Source organism: Cnephaeus nilssonii (assembly GCF_951640355.1).
Source record: "Cnephaeus nilssonii genome assembly, chromosome: 12".
Classification (NCBI taxonomy): Eukaryota; Metazoa; Chordata; class Mammalia; order Chiroptera; family Vespertilionidae; genus Cnephaeus; species Cnephaeus nilssonii.
Genome location: NC_137083.1, coordinates 55,009,780 through 55,031,718, shown reverse-complemented (window position 1 = coordinate 55,031,718; position 21,939 = coordinate 55,009,780). Strand labels below are relative to the sequence as shown.

The following is a 21,939-nucleotide window of genomic DNA, read 5'->3' as shown; positions in this document are numbered from 1 at the left end:
CCTCCAGGATGCCATCATTGGCTGGGGACCTCAAGTCCTTGCAAAGAGGCAGGAGAATCTAAGAACAGATTCCAAACCCTGAGTCTAGGAGTCTTCACACTGAGGGCTGAGCAAAGCTCTAGAAAGAGTGGCAGAGTTAGAGCACAGCCAGAGAGGAAGGGAAAGGCCCAGGCGAGAAGAAGGATGAAGGAGAGTGAAAAGACAGAACGGAAAAGGAGGGAAAGGAAAAAGACCAGAAGGAAGGCCCGGTGGGAAAGTGGAACGGAACCCTGGCAAATGGCTCTGGGTCCTTTAGGGACTGGGCCTGGGTCAGGAGTGGGCCAGCTCTAGGCTAAGCCCAGATTCTAGGAGGGTCAATGTTTTTAAAATTTATATTTTCTATGTTTCAAAAATAATTTAAAGGTCAAAGAAAATTCAAAATGGATGGAGAGCAAAATGCTTGACGTGGGAGGACCAGGTAGTAGAAAAATCAGGGCGAGAGCTTCCCTTTAGTCCTGGCTGTTATTGTGAATGAACATGAGGACCAGAGCCCTCCACTAATGATAAGAGAAGACGGCTTTAACTTTTTCCTACTTTGAATAAGAATCTTGAGAATACTGTGAAATGTCTTTAATAAGCAAGATGGTTTCTTGACTTATGATGTAAGCCACTCATTTTTTAGGCATTCTCCAAAATAGGGGCTTGTTTAAAAAAACAAACAAACAAAAAACAACAACAAAAAAACAAAGACAAAGGGTTATGAGACACATGGGGCAGCATCCCAGTGAAACCCTCCCTTTAGTTTGGAGGTGTAAGCTCACCTGTCAGTGGTCAGGGGGTAGTTAGTGCCCAGTGCAGGAGGGAGCAGGCCTTCTCTGGAATGCTCTGGGGGTTGGACAGCACCCCGGTGGGGGTTCTTGTTCATGCGCACAGTGGACACCACTGTGCACAGACCTGATCCCTCTCAGCTTAGAACTGATCCCTCTCAGCCTCCACGTTACAAGTTCACTCTCCAGGACATTACCTCTTAACACTTCGGGGCCATGAATACCTTTTGAAAATGTAAGGAAAATGCACACATGCTCTGCATGTCAGTATCCTGGAGAGCATTTCAGGGGGTTCCCAGACCCCCATGAATCCACAGACACAGCATAAGAGCTACCACTCTACAGGGTTCCAAGTCTCACAGTTTCTTCCAGCAGAAAGCACACTGCCCTGGCCACTACCACTTGTCCCTTGAAAGCCTCATGAAACTCTAGTGAACACCCAGTGATATGAACTGAATTGTGTCACCCCAAAATTCATATGTTAATACCCTAATCCCCAATGGGATGGTATTTAAAGATGGGACCTTTGGGAGGTCATTAGGATTAGATGAGGTCACAATGGTGGGACCCTCATGATAGGATTAGTGCCCTTAATGGAAGAGGAAGAGAGACCAGAGCTTGCTTGTCCTCTCTTGCTCTCACTCTCGCTCTCACTCTTGTTCTCTCTCTTCCCACAATGTGAGGACACAGCAAGAAGCCTGGAAGAGCGCTCTCACCAGGAACAGAATTTGCTGCACTTTGATCTTGGACTTCCCAGTCTCCACACTCTCAGGAATAGAAGTCTGTTGTTAGGCCACCCAATTTATATTTTGTGAAAGCAGCCCAAGCCAACCAAGCCACCTAGATACTGTCACCATCAAACATCTCCACCTGGTCCACTGTGAGGTATAAGAGCCTCTGAGACAAGGGTCCCCTCAATTTTGCCTCTTCTACCACATGGCCCGGAGCCAAGGATGGAGAATGCCCTCAGAGTGCTATCGGGCACACAGGGCCAGCACTGAGGAGACCGCTGGACCCCCAACGAAGGATCGAGAAGCAAGGACAGAAACAAAATGCCGGGGCTCCAGGCAACCCTAGAACATGAGGGGAGGGGATAAGAGGATTGAAATCAAAAGGTCAAAGGGAAAGCTGGTGCAGAGCTGGTGGTCGTCCAGGCATGTTCCAGGAACGCCAGCTCACGTAATACCTCCACTGCACACAGCAAAGAGTCCATTAACACGGTCGGCTCTAGGCTGCTCTTCTACAGAAAACACACCAGGTTTCAGGGCAGTATTATTAAACGGCTCCAACCAAGCAAAGCTGCTTACTCTCAAACTTTTAAACACCATCGCTCTCCACCAAATAACAGACCTTCACAAATCCCTGCTCAAAGCCAATTCCTCCAAGCCTGGCTCCTGGGCCTGCCCTGGACGTTCTTCACCGTTTGCGTGCGGCTCGGCTTTGTCTCGTGCATGCGATTGTCCTGGCAGCCTTGCCAGGCTTGGCTCCTCAAGGGCAGGGCTGTTTTCCTTCTACAGCCTTTGTGATCATTCCAGGAGGCCGGATTCCAGGTTCTGAACTCAGAGGCGGCCCAGGAATTATTGTTGGCCAGCGGCTTTTCCTGAGAAAGCATAATCAGACCTTTTGATTCCCATATACACAGCACCTGTGTCCCTGCCACGCTCCTCTCCAATGAAAGGGACCTCCTTATAACCCACTCACATTCCAGGCACAGGGGATGAGCAGCCCAGCCCCGGAGTGCTGAAAAGTACAACTGGGGTTTTGACACACTGCGCAGAAGTAAAAAGAAATAAATAGTTCCCTTATCTGTGATATGAATGGGTTGTGCTTGGCCATCTCTGAGGTCCTCACCTGACCTATGGCTCTCCCAGTTTGGGAAAATGGTATTCTGTAATGTGGCAGACACTGCTGCTTGACCACTCCATATTCATCTTGCCCTCCCTCCTCACTCTCAGATATGCCAATCTTGTTCAGGGTAGCAGAGTATCCAGCTAAAACACCTGCCTTCCTGGCCTCTCTTGGGGCAAGGGGTGAGCAGTGAAACCTACGGGGAATTCTGCTGGGGACCTCAGAGCAAGCCTTGGCTTTCCTAATACAGGTACCACCCCCCTCTGCTTTGCCCTCCCACTTTCTTTGTACCGGGGAGTCTGATGTTATGCTGGAGGTGAAGCAGTCATTTTGCAGTCATGAGGCAATGCCCATGAGGACAAGGGTCTACCTGCTAAAGATGGCAGAATGAAAAGGTGGGACAATCCTGGGCCCCACTGGCACTGTTCAACCACTACACCAGTCTTGGGAGGCCCCGCTCAGGACTTCTTGGTTCAGAAGATAAGGAGGTCCTTAAATGCTTCCATTACTGTACTTCAAGCTAAGTGACATATACACTTGCAATCTTGAAACTCTTGTTCTTGGTTTTGATTTTTTTTTTTTCCTAATAGCATATTTGGTTCAGGTAACAGTTTCTCAAAAGGGCAATGAGAAGAAAAAAAAAATCTACCCACCAGGATACTTTTATTTTGGTTGGCAAATATCATAGAACAAACTTCATGGGAAGTCGTCTGCATTTCATGAAAAACCAATGAAGGGCTAACCAGTCCCCCGAGCTGCCAGCTGTTTTGCAGTAATGTAGCTAATAGAGAAGGACCGGGTAACACATTCAAATTCGTTAGCCTCTGTCACTAAGGAGGTCTCTTTCACAATCAATCCTATTACCAGCAATGATTTTTTGTTGTTGTTGTTGTTTGAAATATAATGCACAACTTCTGGAGAAGATGGAGATTTGGGCACAGGTTTCTAGCAGTGCCCTCCCAAACCCCAACTGAAATTGCCAAAATAATCAGAAGGCATTATGGGAGGGGGTCCATTCTCATGCTAGAACTCCTGAAATTTCTGCAGATAGAATGCTGGTTGGTCCAGATAAAAGGAAGGCAGAGAAGACCAACTTAGAACCCTGCTTCCCAAGAAAGCAGACTCAGGGTAGTTGTCTCACTGAACTCTACTTACATCGACTACTTTGGAAAGTCAAAAGCTGAATGTAGTTCAGGGAATGGGTCAGAAGGAGAGGGTGTTGTGGGTTAAGTGCCTTTTGCTCCAGCCTATCAATAGCACTCAACGCTACTCTGCTGGAAAGGCCCAGGGGACGGGAGCGTCACAGCAGACGAGAGTGAGCCCTCCACACTTCTCCCGGATGCTGTGGGGAGGGCCCACTGGGGCTGGTCCTGGCCTCACTTACAGTTCCTTCCCCACTCCCCTGTGTTAATGGAGTCCTATCACAGTCACCCCCAGAAATGCTATGTATATTAGAACAACACTGTAAATGATCTCAATGTCCAGTCATACACGGTTATTTCGGGGAATGACAGGGTCAGGGAAAAGGCTGCCTCTTTTTGCCTTCCCTCTTGTGACTTGGTGACACCTGCCACCAACCCACCCCGTCAAAACCTACAAAGAATGTCAATTCTGCAGAAGCAGGTGCCTGAAACATGGAAGTGTGAATCCGGTCATGCAAATCAATACCGGGCCTTAAACCTAAAAAGATTCAGGGAGGAACTAAGGGAACTTTTGGGGTATTTTCCCTCCTAAATGTCTGGTCACAATTAGGGTGGTCAAAAGGTACAAACTTCCAGTTATAAGATAAATCAGTCCTATGGGTGAAATGTATAACATGATGACTATGGTTAACAACACTGTGTTGCATATTTAGAAGCTTCTAAGACAACAGATCTTAAAAATTCTCATCATTCGGAAAAAATTATAACTATGTGAGGTGGTGGATATTAACTAAACTTATTGTGGTGATCATTTTACAATATACACAAATATCAAATCATTATGTTGTCCATTTGTGATATATGTCAATTATATCTCAATAAAACAGGAGAAAATAAATAAATACAAACAATTAGAGAGGCTTTATTCTAGCACTAATTTTTTTCTTGAAGTTTAGAATCCAGCAAGGATTTTCTTCATATGCTTCCCTGAAATTACTGATGTAGAAAAACGGAGGGCAGTGACCTAATATCGCCTAGGTAGTGACCATAGACAAGACATGGAGACAGACACTCTATTTACATCATGTCACTCGCCCTCTATCACAGCCTTGTGAAATAGTCTCAGAAAGATACCCAGAGTAGGGAGTGCCAGAACCATATTGTAAACCCAGAGTTCCATTCATCCATTCATTCATCAAATTAAAATATAGATAGATAGATAGATGATAGATAGATAGATAGATAGATAGATAGATAGATAGATAGATAGATAGATAGATTTCAGAGAAGAAGAGAGAGGGAGAGAGAGGTAGAAATATCAATGATGAGAGAGAATCATTGATCAGCTGCCTCCTGCAGGCCCCATATTGGAGATCGAGCCTACAACCCAGGCATGTGCCTTGATCACGGAATCGAACTGTGACCTCCTGGTTCATAGGTAGGCGCTCAACCACTGAGCCACGCTGGCTGGGCCATACATCAAATATTTTATTGGATACTTATGATGTGCATGGCACTTTTCTGGTAGCTTTCCGGGTGTGCCTATGGGGTGCTCCCAGTGGAGGCTGGAGCCAACGGGGCCCCTGAGCTGTGATCAGCCTCATCCGTTACTTCAGTGCACCAGGCAGACATCATTATTTGCTAAGAGTGCCATGCCGACAGAGCTGGGAAAGCACTGAACAAATAATGTGCCGTAGTAATAAGGCCTATGAAGTTTGTGCTGACTCCAAAATGCCTGCCTTTCCTACTGAAACATAGGGTTTGGGGGTGCAGACTTCTTCTCATGAGTCCTTGTCCAAGGAAGATGAAGAATAAATTCGTGGACTAACAGATTTCTTTAATAAAAATGTAGACGTTTATTGGAAGCATATACAAACTCCATCTGGGCAGGGTGTCCCCAAATGGGACCCCTGGAAAGGGGCCTCCAAATAGGAAAAACCTGTTCTTTCCCATGGACCCTCTTTATTTCTAAGACTCCCTAAAGCTGCCTCTTTTGTCTCTAAAATTCCTTTCACTACCAACCCTCTCCCCCAGTGAGTGAGCCATCAGCAGACCACAGGACATTCAGATTCCCACACCAGAAATAGGAAGGGTCGGAATAAGAAAGCTAAACACTCATCATGCTCAATCCACTCAACCAACCCACCTCTCAGCTGGGCCTGGCTTAATTTCAGTTTCCTCCTAGAAGTCTGTATTTAAATCAAAAGCAAACGCTGGTCTCAACCCACCTCAAGTTTCTATTGTGTAAACACAGCTGAAAGACCAAATGGTTTACTTGCTGCTTTTTTTCTGCCTCTCTTACCCATCACACATGAAAATGTACTGATTCTCAGGGTCTTACCCATCACACATGAAAATGCACTGATTCTTGGGGTCGCTGGGTGCCTCATGTTAGGACACAATGTCCTGGAGCCCAAGCCCTGTGGGTTTGACTCCCTCTGAGTATGGTTGTGGTTCCCTCAGGGGGGCCCCCTCAGCCCCGAAGCAGCTCCAGGCTTTCCAGCTGCTCCCAAATGTAGGTCAGGGCTGTAGGAGAACCCTGGAAAGAAAACTTGCAAATCCAGAGCAGAACCAGAAAAACAACTCCTGGCAGTGCCTCAGAAATGAATACCGTCTCAGGCTGGGAAGTTAAAAGTCCTAGCTACAGAGATGGGCTTCGGGTTCTTTGGTTACAAAAAATATAGCGTTTCCCTCCCTTGATCCATTTCTTTCCAAGGACAGTGCCCAGTGCCTAAGCCATTTGTAAATGGAAAGCAAGGGTGAGGGGTAGTTACACCAAATTTCAACATTTTAATGGTATTCTACTGAAATCTATAGGTCTGCTCCTAAATTGTTTTAAATAAGTTTTTATTAAAACAAGACAAAAAAAATCCTATACACACAAACATATGTTTAAGACTGGTGGGCCAATTTGTCTTCTTGGACTACAAAAGGAAGCTTGTCTGTGACTAATTTTTAAAAGCAAAGTTAAAACCAAAAGCTGCCACAGGTAACCCCAGTTGATGAATCCACAACTCAAAAGTGTATAACAGTGGCATGTAGCCGGTGGAGGAGGCTGTGCATGGAGAGGAGAGAACAAGGAGCGCGTGGGAACACTTTCTGTCCATTCTGCTCTAACCTAACACTGTGAACCTAACACTGTTCTAAAAAATTAAGTCTATCCTAAATAATAAAAGTCTAATATGTTAAGTGTCCAGTCAACTGGTCGGCCGTTCAACCAATCAAAGCGTAATATGCTAATGATATGCTAAGGCCGCTCAATGGGGGCAGATAGTCCACAGGTCCACTAGTCACTATGATGTGCACTGACCACCAGGGGGCAGACGCTCCGACTGGTAGGTTAGCTTACTGCTGGGGTCCGCAGATCAGGACTGAGCGAAGCGGGCTGGACACGCCCTGGAGCCCTACCACAATGCCTCCGCGGCTGGCCAACATGCCGTGTCTCTCCCTGGCTCTGATCATGCATCAGTGGGGTCCCTCGGTGTGGCCTGCACTTTCTTGAAATCCAGGACCCCTCAGGGAATGTCGGAGAGCCGGTTTCGGCCCAATCCCACAGGGGGAGCACCGCTCAGCCAGAAGCCAGGCTCAGAGCTGCAGAGCACAGCGGTGGTGGCAGGAGCCTCTCCTACCTCTGGAACAGCGCTAAGGATGTCTGACTGACTAAGCCAGTGGTCGGCAAACTGCGGCTCGTGAGCCACATGCAGCTCGCGAGCCACGGTTTGCCGCTCTGTTGACTAATGAGTTTGCCAACCACTGACCTAGACTCTCAATTCCAATAATTACAGGCTGTTGTTGTTCCTTGTGATTAAGCCCCTATCCCAGTGGTCGGCAAACTCATTAGTCAACAGAGCGGCAAACCGTGGCTCGCGAGCTACATGTGGCTCTCAAGCCGCAGTTTGCCGACCACTGTACTAAGCCATCAGTTGGACATCACTCGAGGGCTCCCGGACTGTGAGAGGGCACAGGCCGGGCTGAGGGATCCCCTAAGTGCACGAATTTCATGCACTGGGCCTCTAGTTTATTTATAAGCTTGTAACATAGGTGCTTCAACCTCCCAAGACATTTTATTACTGAAACTAGAGGCCCGGTGCACAAAATTGGTACACGGGTACAGTCCCGAGGCCTGGCCGGCAATCGAAGCACGAGCATCTGGCGTGGAAGGGCAGGTCCCAGCTAACCTCTGGGCCCCAGGCAGCACCAGGGCCCCCGGTTCCCATGCGCCCCACTCCGCCTGAGTCATAGCGTCCGAGTCACCACATGGAGATGCGGTGAGCACGGCCAGATGCTGTGGGCCAGGGTCCAGCATGGACCTCTGGGCCACCCAGCGGTGCCACATGAAAGCCGGGCAGGCAGCGTGCTCTCTCCCGGCCGGCCTCACAGACCAGCTCCTGCACGAACCCAGGGGGAGCCCGACCGGCCCCTGTGGTCCTGGCAGCAGAGGCCCGGCTCACCCAAAAGAGGCCGCGCGGGTGCGGGGCAGGCTCCTCGTGGGCACCTGGCACCTGAGCACCGGGGCTTCCCCAGCGCGCGAGCCCTGGCGTCTCAGGGGAGGGTAGCAGGGGGAGTGAGAGTGAGCTCGGTGAACACCCCACATTCTCACCACACCTCCGTCCCCGTCACCCCCACCCCCAGGAAGCCAACAAGAGGTCGCAGCATGTCACCGACACATGCCACGTTCTGCGCCACCCCCTGGTGGTCAGCGCACGTCATAGTGAGCGGTCGAACGACCACCCAAGGAGACAATTTGCATATTAGGCTTTTATTATATAGGATAATGTGATAAGAAATAACCTAATTTCCAGGCAGCCAAGAGATCACAAAACCAACACTACAGCAGAACCGCAGGGGTGAAGCTGCCTCCTCCCTGGGCAGACAGGAAGCAGCATTCTCCTTACGCTCCAGCTCCCTTTCCTAGGCCCTCACTTCAGCCCTGGCTGCAGAGCTCCTCCTCTTATGCCCGTCCCTGACCTCCCAGGGCCAGAGCAAACTTGAGATAAAAGCAACATCCCAGGGACAGGGCAGCAGAGAGCAAAGGTGGAAGCCAGCACCAGCACGCAGGGGGTATGGGGAGGCCTGCAGGGGGCTTGACCAGAGGCCCCTTTGTAAGTCCTGCTTGTAGCTACACATTTTCTTTGAAACCATTTATTTGAATGCTCCTTCCATTGGAACATCCTCAGACTCATATTCTTATTACACAACCATTTGTCCTTACCTGCCCCCATTAGTATGTCTTACAAAAACAGGGCCAATGAGTTTTTTCCTGTTTTTCTGTCATTTGAATAGTGTTGATGGCTCTGTGATCAAACTCATCTTTGGCGGCCAGTGGGTCCACCTGATACTATCTCAGTATCCAGACTTCCCAGCTGTTTCTTTCTGAGGGCCATCTGCAGATTCCAATTCCCCAGCTAACCCCTCAAGTGCCCCCAGGGCTCAGTCCTCAGCCTTTCTGTCACACTCTTCACTCTCAACCTGACCTCCCAGGTCCATCTTATCCTATCTAATAATAGAGTAATATGCAAATTAACCATCACACCACGACAAAAAATGTCGGCGCCCATAGCCACAAGATGGTGGCGCCCAGGCCCCTCAGTCCTGCTGCTGGAGTGTCTGGCCTGTCCGCTGGAGCAGCGAGGCTGGATCTGCCTCCAGAGGGGGCGGATCCAGCCTCCCTGCTCCACTACTTCTTGCAGTGTCTGGGCCTGTCAGCCCCGCCGGGGTTCGTGGGGACCAAGCAGCAAGGCTGGAACCGCCCCCAGACACAGCAGACAAATCCCGGACAGCAGGGCTTGGGGGATTCCTTAGCACAGCGGTAGCAGGGAAGACACACACAGGCCCGGCAGTCAGAGCCCGGACAGCAGGGTTTGGGAGCTTCTTTAGTGTAGAGGCAGTGGGAACACCCCCAGGCCCAGCAGACAGAGCCCAGACAGCCGGGCATGGGGGCTTCCTTAGCGCGGCAGCGGCGGCGGGAAAGACCCAGGACCAGCAGACAGAGCCTGGACAGCAGGGCTTGGGGGCTTCCTTAGTGGGCAGTGGCGGTGGGAACACCCCCAGGCCCCGCAGACAGAGCCCAGACAGCAGGGCTTGGGGCTTCCTTAGTGTGTCGGTGTTGGCGACGCCCCCAGGCCCCACAGAGAGCAGAGAAGCACAGGGAGTGGGCCTAATCCATCAGTAGGACATCCCCTGAGAGCTCCTGGATTATAGAGGGTGCTGGTTGGGCTGAGGGACGCCCGTGCACGAATTTCGTGCACCGGGCCTCTAGTATGAGATATTAGCTTCGCAACACCCAAATCTACATCTCCAGTTCAGATCTTTCTCCAGAACTCCAGACACAAATTTCCAAATGCCTTTTAGGTACCAGAATGTTCGATGAACACATCAGAATCCCCATGTCCAAAACTGAACTCATTATCTTCCCCCATCAAACCCATTCCTCCTCTAAATATTTCCTCCCTAGGTCTATGGCAGCACCATCAGCTCAGTTACCAAGCCAAAAAACAGGAAGTCTCCCATATCTCTGGATCATCCCCCCTGGGGTCACTAAGCCTCCAAGTCTAGTCCTTACCCCTTCCTTGTGCTCCTGTGCTCCTCCCTGTTTGTTCAGGCCTTCTTGGTATCTACTCCACAGATGAAACAACCAGCAGATAATCTTGTTGCCATTAATTCTGCCCTCCAATCCATCCTTCATAACCACTAGGGTTTGCTTTCTAAAACATATTTCTTCTCCCATCCCGCTCCCTTTAAAAGCCTTCCACCCTACTCCTCACAAAAGAATGTCCAAATGGTTAACAAAGCATGCAAACTTTTTCTGATCTTGTTCTGTCTCCCAAAACTCCCCACAGAGCACACTGCTCTCTACCTGCATAAAACTACTTGGATTTTTCCAGACTCAACCAAGATATTTTAGACATTCCTACTCTGTACCTGCTGTTCCCACTTCCTAGAGAACTCCTATCTAAACCTCAGGACCCACTGCAAATATCACTTCCTTTGTGAAGTATTCCCCAATTCTCCATCTCCTTCAGAATTGTCATTCCATTCTCTGTGCTCCAGAAATACTCTGAATACCGCTCTAATGCGAAATGTATACCAGGTATTTAATGATTATAATTTAATGGCTTGTTTACATATCTTCCTTCCCACTCCACTGGGAGAGCCACAAGGTCAAGAATGTATATTTGCCTGCCTTGACCATGTCTAGGCTTGGAAAAGCCGTTCATTACGTTTCTCAAACTGGAGGAAAGACCCGCGGTGGGAGATGCTTCCCTAGGATGCACAGACAGGAAGCGAGAACGCCGGAGTTAAAGGCTGAACCATTAAAACACTGTGATTGGTAAACATGGATTTAAATTTCTGTTTAATACCATTGGCCAGTGAGAAGCCTTTACCACAAAGCCTTATTTCCTCCACGCTTTCTAAAAACATCGCCCTATCAGTTTGAATCCTGCAGGCTCTTTCTCAGCCAAAAGGAATTTCCCTTTAAACAAAAACTATTCAGACATTTCCAAGATATGAAATATTCAAAACCAGGATTTTCCACTCAGACAACTAGGAAACTGTTTGTGGACTTCCCCCCACCCCCTCTCCCCCCCCCCCCCCCCCAGACTCCTCTTATTTGCCAAGAAGTCTGAAAAGGGATTTTTTTTTTTCCCTGATGTTAAAAATATGTTTCCTACCTCTGTGCCTCTCTGTTTTTCCATTCTTTATTTTGTCTGGGTTTTACTGAGGCACAGTTTTAAGTCAGAAAACAGAAGCTGCAAAATGCAAAACTACAGCTGCCAATTAGTTGCCCAATGAAATAGGCAATCAACAGAATCCAGTTGTTTTAAATCGCCCTTTTTTTTTAAGATGAGAGACTTTCCAGGAGAGGAGCATGACAACTCAACCAGGAACTGGGAGTGAGAGGACCTTTGGGACTGTGTAATGTAAATGCTGCATTTTACAGATGGAGACACTGAGACCGGGGACATGAAGTAACTTGTACTATAATGAGCTCATACATCAAAATGCTTTATTCTCTAAAGAAAAACTCTCTTCCAAGAGCCACTAACAAGAAGCAGGCATAGAAACTTGGGTAGCTCAGAGTAACCCATCTCAATTCTTAAAAAAAAAAAAATGAAAGTAATGTCAGTAAAGTTTAGATTAACACATTACTCCAGAATAGAGCAATTCAAATGCATGCAATTCAGAGAGTGAGGCGATTGTGACTGAGCTCACCAGCAGTTAACGCGCCAGAGGAATATATGGCACATGATCTAAGAAGTTATGTCTGACTTTTGCATTGACCTTCATAGTCCTGGGAAAAAATGAGACATATCTCTGGGGAACAGCACAATGGGTTTCCCCAGCCGAAGAATAAGCACAAGGCCAGACAAAACACAGTCTGCATCTGATGGGTGACATTGACTCTAGAAACAGCTGTGTCCCAGTAATGACCCGTGAGCTCCTCACAGGTTTACACTGCAGGAAAGCTGAGTCATTTAACATTCCTTGAGATAGATGGGGTGCAGTGATAAGGAGGATCAAAGTGTACCACAGCTCTTCTTAGTCTGAGTGACGCATCATGAAGTTTCAAGGGTTACACAACCAGAGCTGTTCTGCAGCTAATGAGGGCCCAGAGGAATCTTGGGTCATATAATCTTGGATCCAAAGATCTCCCACTGTCCATCAACTGAAAATAATAGATATAAAGATCTGAGAACCACCTGCATTAAAGTTGATAGAGGGGCCCAGGGGAGCGTACAGAGATTACAGAAGGCCAAGTACCAAGTGCTCACATTTGAACAGGTGGTCAGGAAGCCAGTGAAGGAGGAAAAATTAAACCCACCAGATTGTCACGGAAGACAAAGAATGAGTTACAAGGTGACCTGGTGGTCAGCATCGCCAAATATTTCCATGAGGCCTAGCAGGCAAGGACAGAGAAAAGACTGGACTGGGCGGTTAGGGAGAAGTTGGAGCACCTCTGGCAGCAGTAGAAACCAGAAAACAGGATGCAGGAGTAAGTAGAAAGTGAGGAAATGAAGGCTGTAGCTATTGACCACTTGTTTGAGGAAAGCTAGCAGTAAACAAGAGAGAAAAAATGAGCAAGAAGGAGTAATGGCATCTGGCAAACATGTGTTCAAGGCAGAGACCTGTGTTTATAGCAGAAGGTAGAAGTTGGGGCGGAGAGGAAATGAAGATACACGAGAGAGAATAATTATAGGTCCCTGTGCTTTCTGAATGATGTCAGACTCCTGAGGTCCCAGAGAAAAGACACCTGACTTGGGGGAGAGGGTAGAAAAGTGTGTCTACTATGGGCCAGACAGTGACATGTGAAGAAACTGAGATGCAAAGTGGTGAGGCAATATGCCCAAGATCATCAGAGAACTTGTTCTCTCAACTAAACAAGGAAAGATTCTGACATGGAATTACCCAAGTCACTAAAATTTCAGATTTGCAGAAACAGTTACAAGAATGCAGTTTAAAAACTATATTAATAAAAAAGGCCATCGAGGTTATCCATTTTCCAAGACTGTCTCACTCAACTTAAAGTGCACCGAGCAGTTATGATGTATCTCTGAGCACCCTGTGCCTGGTTAAGCATTGTGGGAATATAGAAAAGACAAGGTCATGTCTCCTGTCCTAGAAGAACTTGTGTTCCAGCTGAGCAAACCTCTTTATTGCTCTGGGCTTCAGGTTTTCCATAGATAAAACGGTTCATCACCTCCTATGTACCTCATGGATAACCTAGACAATTCCACTCAGGGAAAATTTGAGGTCACTTGGGATTTCACTTGAAAGAGCCTGTGAGCATGTGGTGAGCACGGAGATGGAGCAATAGGCGCAAGGTTGACACAAACATGGTGGGTCTCATCATTTCTTTTCAATTGTAACTCTACAGAGGCAGGGACTGTGGACACTACTCCATCATTCACAAAATCATTCACACATACCCTTTCGCCTACTAACTGCCCAGGAAGGCCTAGGGCCATCTTCCCAAGGCAATCAGCAGACAGCTCAGAGCCATCCTGCAAAGAGGCACACCCTTCTCAATATCTGAATAGCCATAAGCAACTGGAAAAACAGCTTCTTTGAAAAATGACATTCAGCTTTCCACCAGCTGATGTGAGCTTGTGTAAACCTGGAACAGTACAAGTCACTCTTGTCTTGCATGGTGAGCACGATGACAGGCTCAGCTAGCTACCTCCAGCTCTGATGCAGAGTTCAGATAATATTGTTAATTTTAGATTTCCTAGTGAGTGAATTGGAACACAGCAGTACTCCCTTCAGGATAACCTTTGCATGCATTTCAGAGACTATTGCCCTCTCTATAGTCTTCTTTCATTGGATACTATCAGCACAGCTAAATAATGTTATCAGAGCTTTGCAAGTGGCACAGTATTTGCTCCTAAGGCTAATTGTGGATTTTAAAATATTTTCTATTTGCTACCCGTCTTTATGATAAAAAAGCCATTGGTTAAACAAACACTATCTTTTAGTTTAATAATAAAATAAAAAAAACCTGCCAACTCAGACTATTTTACTAATAGTCATCATAAATGGTCATGGTGATTGAACCTCCAATATCTCCTCCATCCCTATGTGACTAAGCCAATCATGTAAATCCCTTTCCAGTCATTGATTAAGGAATGGTCATGTGATCCAATCCTTGACAATAAAGCTCAAAGAGAAATCAGCTGGTGGGCTTCGGAAAAAAGTTTCTTCCACCATAAGAAGGAACACAAGGAAGATACAACCTCTTTTCCTCTGGATATTGTCATTTTGAGTTGAACACCTGTAACTTACATGGATATGAGATGCCTTCAGGTTGCCCCCAAAATGGCATTTGCATATAGATGGATGGAATCTGAGTCCATGATGATACTAAGGAGTTGTTGAATCGACCAAACAAGTAGATATACTTCTAGGCCTCTTGCAATATGACATAATAATTTACTTACTATATAAGCAATCTCAATCAGTTTTCAGTTACTTGCAGCTACAAGCATTGTAATTTAATTCAATTATTAATCAACATGCAATGTCTTCTTTCTCTTGCAAGAACAACTTCATATCAGAGCTGCATAGAATATTATCACTCAGGATCTTTCAAGAAAGAAGGCAAGTACCATATTCCCATCTTTCAGGACTGTGCCCAAGTCCACCTTTCCCCAACTCGTGTTAACAGCATAAGAACAATTTCAGAGACAATAATATAATAGGTCACAGGTTTCTCACCAAGCCAATAAAAATCCTCTAGAACACAGATAAATAAGCAACACATGTGAAAGACTACTTTATGGATAACAGCCTCATGTATGGAATAGAAGAGGGGTCGTGAGGGTTCGTCACCAACTCCCCAAATATTTCTCCCCTGTTACCTGACTAGTGCCTTAAATTCTCCATTTAGAGGTTCAACCTTTTGATTTGAAGTAATAATTGTTAAATAGTGTAAGCTTATCAAATATTTCCTGAGAGCAAAATTAAGAGGAAATATTGGAAAGAGAACATTATTACAGTGAGCACTTGGGGTCCAAGAAACAAAGGAAACACAGAAGAGATGAAGGTGAAAAAAGGTGAAAGGAGGGCCTTGAAGACAAATTACACTTCCGAGTTTTGTCTCCTACTGGAAATCGTTACCTCTATTCAGTTTGGGGAGGTCAGGTGACCAGAAGTGATGATATTCTCAAGCCACAAGGACCCAGGTTTCCCCCAGAACCTCGCCAGGGGCCAACAACAGGAGACAAACAACAAATGACTAGCTTCAGTGTCCCACTGGGGCCCTATCCGTCTCGGGACCAGCGGAGAGGAAGGGGAAACCATCAGCCTGTGAGCTGAGCCACCTCCATCCTGGCAATCAGTGATAGATGTGGAAACCAGATGACCTTCACATCCGGACACCAGGAAGGCTGACCATCCCCTTAACCCCCCCACCTAGCACCGCCTGGGATCAGTCATTTCCCTTTAAGATCCAATTGGATGCAAAATTTAAGTAGTATAACAACTAAGTCATTTTACGAAGAACTGGACTCATAGGAATTTTGCACTTAAAACAAGCAGAACTTGTCATTATCTTTACAAAGACTTGGTAGTTCCTGTTGTATACTTTAAAAAATAAAATAAAATAATTGACAAAATTCCTGTTTCCAGATCATTAAACTTAGATATAAGAAAGTTATCAAGATCAGGAAGTTGATCATACAAACCCACTTGAGGACTCCAGCCCACCACCAAGCACTCCTGCTTCTCTATTCTTCACCCACGGCCTCCCTCAACTGGAGTGGTATTGAGTGTAAATACCACACCAGATCTCCCTCTGCCCTCAAGGAAATTCAGGCTAAAATTACCTCTAGTCCAGTTTTATGTAGTGCCTTTTAATTGTCATTTGTCCTTTTCTAAATCCATTCAGGGGTTAAAAACCTGAACAGTACAAAGGGGTAGAGTGTACATAACTCCTTCTCCCTCCCGCCCTCTCTTGACCTCTGGGCCCCCAAGTAACGTTCATAAAAGTACTATATTTCATCATCTGTATAGGTAACTATTTTTTAAGCTTTAAGAGGAAGGCCAAATCCCTAATAATTCAGGATCCAACAAGCAAGTCCATTTTCACTCTATTCGTGCTTCATTATTTTGTAGACTTTGGGCCTATGTCCTTCCTGGACCAAGAAGTCTTCTCCATGACTAAATGATTGAGAAAAGCATCGTTTCTGATGGCTCACAGAAGGCCCGAGAGACCTTAAACCCCCAGCCTCAGGCAACTTAAACCTTCTATGTTTTTAAAATCAGATTGGTCACGGGTTTGCTAAAACAGGGCATTAGCAATCATGCATGTGGTAAGTAAATCCCTATTTAGAGCAAACAGAGTGATCACGCTAGGAAGGCTTCGTGACTGGCACCGCCACCTCAGTTAAACATTAGCAGCGTTTGGGCTCAGCATCTTCTCCCAACCTCTCTGACTCTGTTCTTTCTGTTTAACTCTGGACCCTTCCTTCCTATGAAATGGTAAGCAAGAACTTGGGATTTGAAGGCAGGCAGACCTGAATTGAAATTCTGGTCTGTCAATAATTAGCTGTGGGACCTTTCACCAAGTCGCTTAAGCTCACTAAGCCTCAGTTTTCTTTATTGTGAAATGAAAATAACAAAAAATGACTCTTTCACTGGGTCATTAAGAGGGTTCAATGGTATAATGTTTTGAAAAGCATTGCATACAATGCCTTTCAGTAGAACCAGCTTCATGATCTGTGGGACCCAATGCAAAATGGAAAGTTATTCAGAAACTATGAAGGATTGCAAGATAGTGACAGCAGAGCATAAACCAGGTGCAGGGGCCTGTGGGGCTGCACAGGTAGCAGGCTCACGAAGCCAGCCCTCCCTTTAAGATAATAAATACTCAATAGATGGTAGCTATTATCATATCTTGCCACTTTCCTAATTTATATCTGTCTTACCCTCCCTGCAGGCTCTCCTATCCCTATACGTATAATGCCCAATCCACTCAACTTGAAGAGTTTTACTGGGTCATTCCAAACACAGGCACTGTGTCTCAGAAGTTACCTGCACGTAACAGGGAAAATAATTGACCAAAATGGGGGGAATCTAAAATAGAAAATGATGTTACCATAAGCTCACACCAGGTGCACTCCCACCTTAGGGCCCTTGCTCTGCTCTTCATCCTACTGAAATAACTTTCTCCCTCCTTCAAGCCTTTGTTCAGATCCCCTCATATCTGACACTTATTCTGATTGCTCAATTCAATATCATATTTTGCCCTTCCTCCATCTCCCTCACCTTGTTCTACTTTTACTTTTTCCATAGTACGTATATTGCCAAACATGCTATTTCACTTACTTATTATGTCTGTCACTTGTTTATCTTCCCCTACACACACACACACACACACACACACACACACACACACACACACACACACTGGAATGTAAGCTTCTCAAGATCAGTAATTTATTGCCTCCTTTTATTCACTGATGTATCGAAACTGTTTAGAACAGTGTTGGCATGCAGAAGACATTCAGTAACTGTTAATTAAAAAAAACAAGTAAACCTTTGAATGAATGCATAATCAGGCCATCCTACTTCTACCTGGAGGTCAGTCCATTCCACATTATAGACAAATGGCCGTAATAACCAGCTCTGCAACTGGATACCCAACAGAGTTCAAGAAACAGATAGGGAGTTATCTCTTTTCAAATCTCTGCCAAAGTCCCCTTAGTTTAGAAGGAATATAATCCAGTCCTCTGTGCTAGTAAATCCAACACCTCTTTCAACACTAATTCATATACATGGTTTGTTGCCAAAGACTTGAGGCAATCGTGAGTGGCATTTTATATGAGTGAGCTCCCCAGAAGAGAGATGTGTCCTTCAGTGGTGGACATCCAATCATTTAAAAAATGAAATCAGAAGAAAAATAATCACACATCACTGCTTCATAACAATGAAGAGGAAAATGGAGCCCTTAATACCAAAAGGAATGTAAGGGCCTCTGTCCCTGAAACAGTGCATGAAGATGCTAGAGGCAGTCTAAGCTGCGCTGCCCGGATTGAATGTTACAGTCACAGGGAGCATCTCAAAACCTGGCCTGAGATCTCACAATTGCAAGCCACAGGGCCCAAGAAAGGAAATATGGAGGCCTGTGCAGAATTCACCCAGCAGTTCAAGGCAACCTCAGCGCTGTGGCATTATAGTTGCTGGATGAGACATTTTCAGTGAGTTTAAGAACAAAAGAGAAGAGCTACCCTCCGCAAATGGTTAAAATGCAGCCCATGTAGGAGAAACATCTGGAGCATCCAATTATCAGAAGATTTTTGAGGGCTAATGTGCTCCAAGTTCTGTACTGATAACAGGAAGCACATCTGGGCCCCCAATCCAAATGCGGCCCACGCTGTCTCCTAGGGACCGGCTCGGTGAGCTGTCTGGCAGGCCACACTACACATCTGGCTTGTGAGCTACCATTCCTTCTCAGCCCTGCACTCTGCATTTTTTAAACAAGTCATTCTCAGCCACCACTAAGGCTTTGGTGGGAATCATAGGGAGTCCTCGTCCCTTTTCCCAAAATAATGTCAGGCAGAGGCAAAGGCCAAAGAGGTGGAGCCTACAGGCCATTTTGCAAAAGTTTCAAATATCCTGGCACTGACCCCATTAAAAGAATCATGAAGGGGAAATAACCAAGCCTCTCATTTTCTCATTAGTGTTGTTTTCTCTCTCTCTCTCTCTCTCTCTCTCTCTCTCTCTCTCTCTCTCTCTCTCCCCCTCTCCCCCTCTCCCCCTCTCCCCCTCTCCCCTTCTCCCTTCTCTATTACAAACTTCTGTGTTTATAAAAAAACAAAGATCTCACAAAAAGTCCCAGTGTTGGCTGCTAAAAACAAAATTTCATTTTTCAAATTTAATACCAAAAAATTGAAAACTTTCAAAGAATGTCTTTGTTCTGTGACAGCTTAATCCCCAAAGGGGTCTCTGAGGCAGGAGCTGGTGAGTTGTCCCACCTTCTCCAAAGACTTTCTGAAATATGCCACTGCCTCAGACTTTCCACCCTCCTCCGCTGATCTTTCCTCTGAAGAGGGAGGAAGCAGAGTTCTTGGCTGTCCAGTTGCAGGAGCCAAATAAAGCAATCTTTCTCCTAATGCCAAGGGCCTTTCCAACACACACACACACACACACACACACACACACACACACGTACCTGTTGAAATATTAATAAGTAAAGGAAAAGAGAGAATATGACACCGAAGGAAAGGAAACACTACTTTATTTTGTCTAGATTTTAAAAACCTTCCCACAAAAATCTAACTGAAACAGAGGTACATTATCCTCAAAACGCCTTACCCTTCTCCCGCTTTACAATACTGATGGCAATAGGAAATCATACTACAGATGTGAAAAGGCCTGGGGAGGGAGTGGTACAAATTGCTAAAGCAACAGTGTCATCACTACTATTGAAAGTTTAAAAGGGCCAGCTGCCCACCACCTTTATCTGTTCAGATAAAACACACACACACACACACACACACACACACACACACACACACACACACCACGCCTCTCCCCAGATCTCTTCATTCTGGGCAAGCCTCTTCCCAAATATGTCCATCCCAGTGCCCGGTCCCCAGCTGTTCCTCCGATGACAACACTCCCCCTCCTTGGCCGCCCTCCCTGCCCCGCCGCGTCCTCACCGTGGGATACATGAGAGCCTCGGTGTCCCCCGGCTCTGACAGCTCGCTCAGCTTGCGGTCCCACTGCAGGGCGCTCTGCTCCCCGCTCTCCAGCACCTCCATGGTGGTCCGAGGCGCGCCGGGCCGGGGATGCTGAGCGCAGGAGGGAGCTGGCTGGGGCGCCTCGGGGGGCGATCCGGCTCCGCGCGCGTGAGTGCGTGTGGCGTGTGTGCGTGTAGCTTGTGCACTGAGGAAGGAAACGTCCGCTCCCCCGCCCGAGAGGACTGCCCAGGGCTCCCGTCCCGTGTGCTCGGAGATCTGAAAACCCCCGGGGGAGACAGGCAGCCGAGGGATCAGGCCGCAGGCTGAAGGGGTTAAAGCTGGGTGTACATCCAAAGTGAAGGGAGGAGAACGGCTCTCAACGCCAGAAAAACCCCTCCTCAATAAGCCCACTTCCCACTCCTGCTCCAGACACAAACTTTGAGTCTCCCCAGAGCTCCTCAGCTCGACTCCAGGACCCACCTACGACTCCACCTCCCTCCAGGGCAGTGACCAATAGGATACGCATCTCGCCTTCCCTACCCAATCAGAAGTCTTTTTCTCCGCCCGTCCCGCCCCCCAAAGGCTGGGGCCGCAGACAGTCGGCCCAGGTTTTGGAATGTGGGCGGGCGGTGCCATTGACGTCATCGGGGAAACGCCTCCAGCCGGAAAGCAGGCCGGCAGCAGCTGTCTGCGGAGCGAACCAATGGAGGGAGTGCTCGAGTCGGTGACGGCCGGTGTTGGGGCCAATGAAAATAGGGTTTCTCGGAGGGACAGCCAATCGAATAGCGACAAGAATACCTTTTTATAAAAGGAGGAGGATGAGCTCAGGCTCCCTGTGAATACTCCACAAAAAGTTAGCACACGGCATCTAGAGCAAAAGGGAGTTGATGGAAGATTTGTATATTGTCCTATTTTCAAGTAAATTCGCTCATTTGAGTCTTTCAGGATTTTTTAAAAATGAATTACATATTATACATAAGTATAAAAACTCTCCATTTACACGAGTTTGTATTAGCACAGTTCTACCCAATTGTCACTGCTTATTCTTCACATTTTCGCCCTTTTTGTTATGCATTGCTGCTGACATGTTTTTATGGGCTTCCCTTATTATATTTTCTCTTTCATTCACTCAAGGATACTATTGACCAGAGGCAATGGTTTGCTTTTCCAGGTCCTAGAGCAGATACTACTTTGTCCCCTTAGCTAAAGGCCTTTAATTCATAGAGCTTTTGTCTCAGTGGAGGAGTCAGGCCGGTAGCCCAGTGGTTAGAGCATCGCAGGTCCCATTCCTGGTCAAGGGCGCTTACCTCCCCTGCCCTGGTCCTGCCTTTATGGGAGGCAACCAATCAATGGGTCTCTCTCACCTCGATGTTTCTCTCTCTCTCTCTCTCTCTCTCTCCCTTTCCTACTCCCGCCCTTACACTCTCTCTAATGGTTGAGCATCTACCTGTGAACCAGGAGGTCACGGTTTGATTCCCTATCCCGTCAGGATACATGCCTGGGTTGTAGGCTCTATCCCCAGTAGGAGGCATACAGGAGGGAGCCAACTCAATGATTCTCTCTCATTAGTAAAAATACATTTAAAAATAAGTAAATAATTATCAATGTGAAAAAATATCCTCGGGTGATGATTAAAAAACAAAAAGAAAAGGCATAATATAATTTCAGAAAGTGGTAACTACCATGAAGAAAAATAAAATCAAGGTAAGAGGAAGGGGCAGGTCTCTGCTATTATAGATAGCAGTCAAGGAAGTCCATTTGAACCGGGAACTGATGAAATGAGGTTTGGGGCGGGACTGGTGTTCTGCTGACCTGGAGGCCAGTGTGGCTGAAGCAGTATGTGCCCAGCAGTGAGTGACGAGAGAGGAGACCTGAGAGACAGGATGAAGCCAGACCACAGGTCCTGCCTAGATTAGGAAAAAGCCTTTTCTAAAGTATTTACCCCAAGGTTGTGATTTTTCT

The 21,939-nt window shown here is 46.7% G+C and overlaps 1 protein-coding gene across 1 annotated transcript in view; it reads right to left on the bottom strand.

Moving 5' to 3' along the window:
* CREB3L2 (cAMP responsive element binding protein 3 like 2) overlaps positions 1 to 20,444 on the bottom strand; it is a 115,392-nt gene extending 94,948 nt beyond the window's left edge. The window contains exon 1 of the mRNA XM_079786206.1: positions 19,957 to 20,444. Coding sequence (XP_079642332.1) covers positions 19,957 to 20,058 — 102 coding nt within the window. The 5' untranslated portion in view covers positions 20,059 to 20,444. The remainder of the gene's footprint in view (positions 1 to 19,956) is intronic.
* Between the last annotated feature and the right edge of the window lie 1,495 nt (positions 20,445 to 21,939).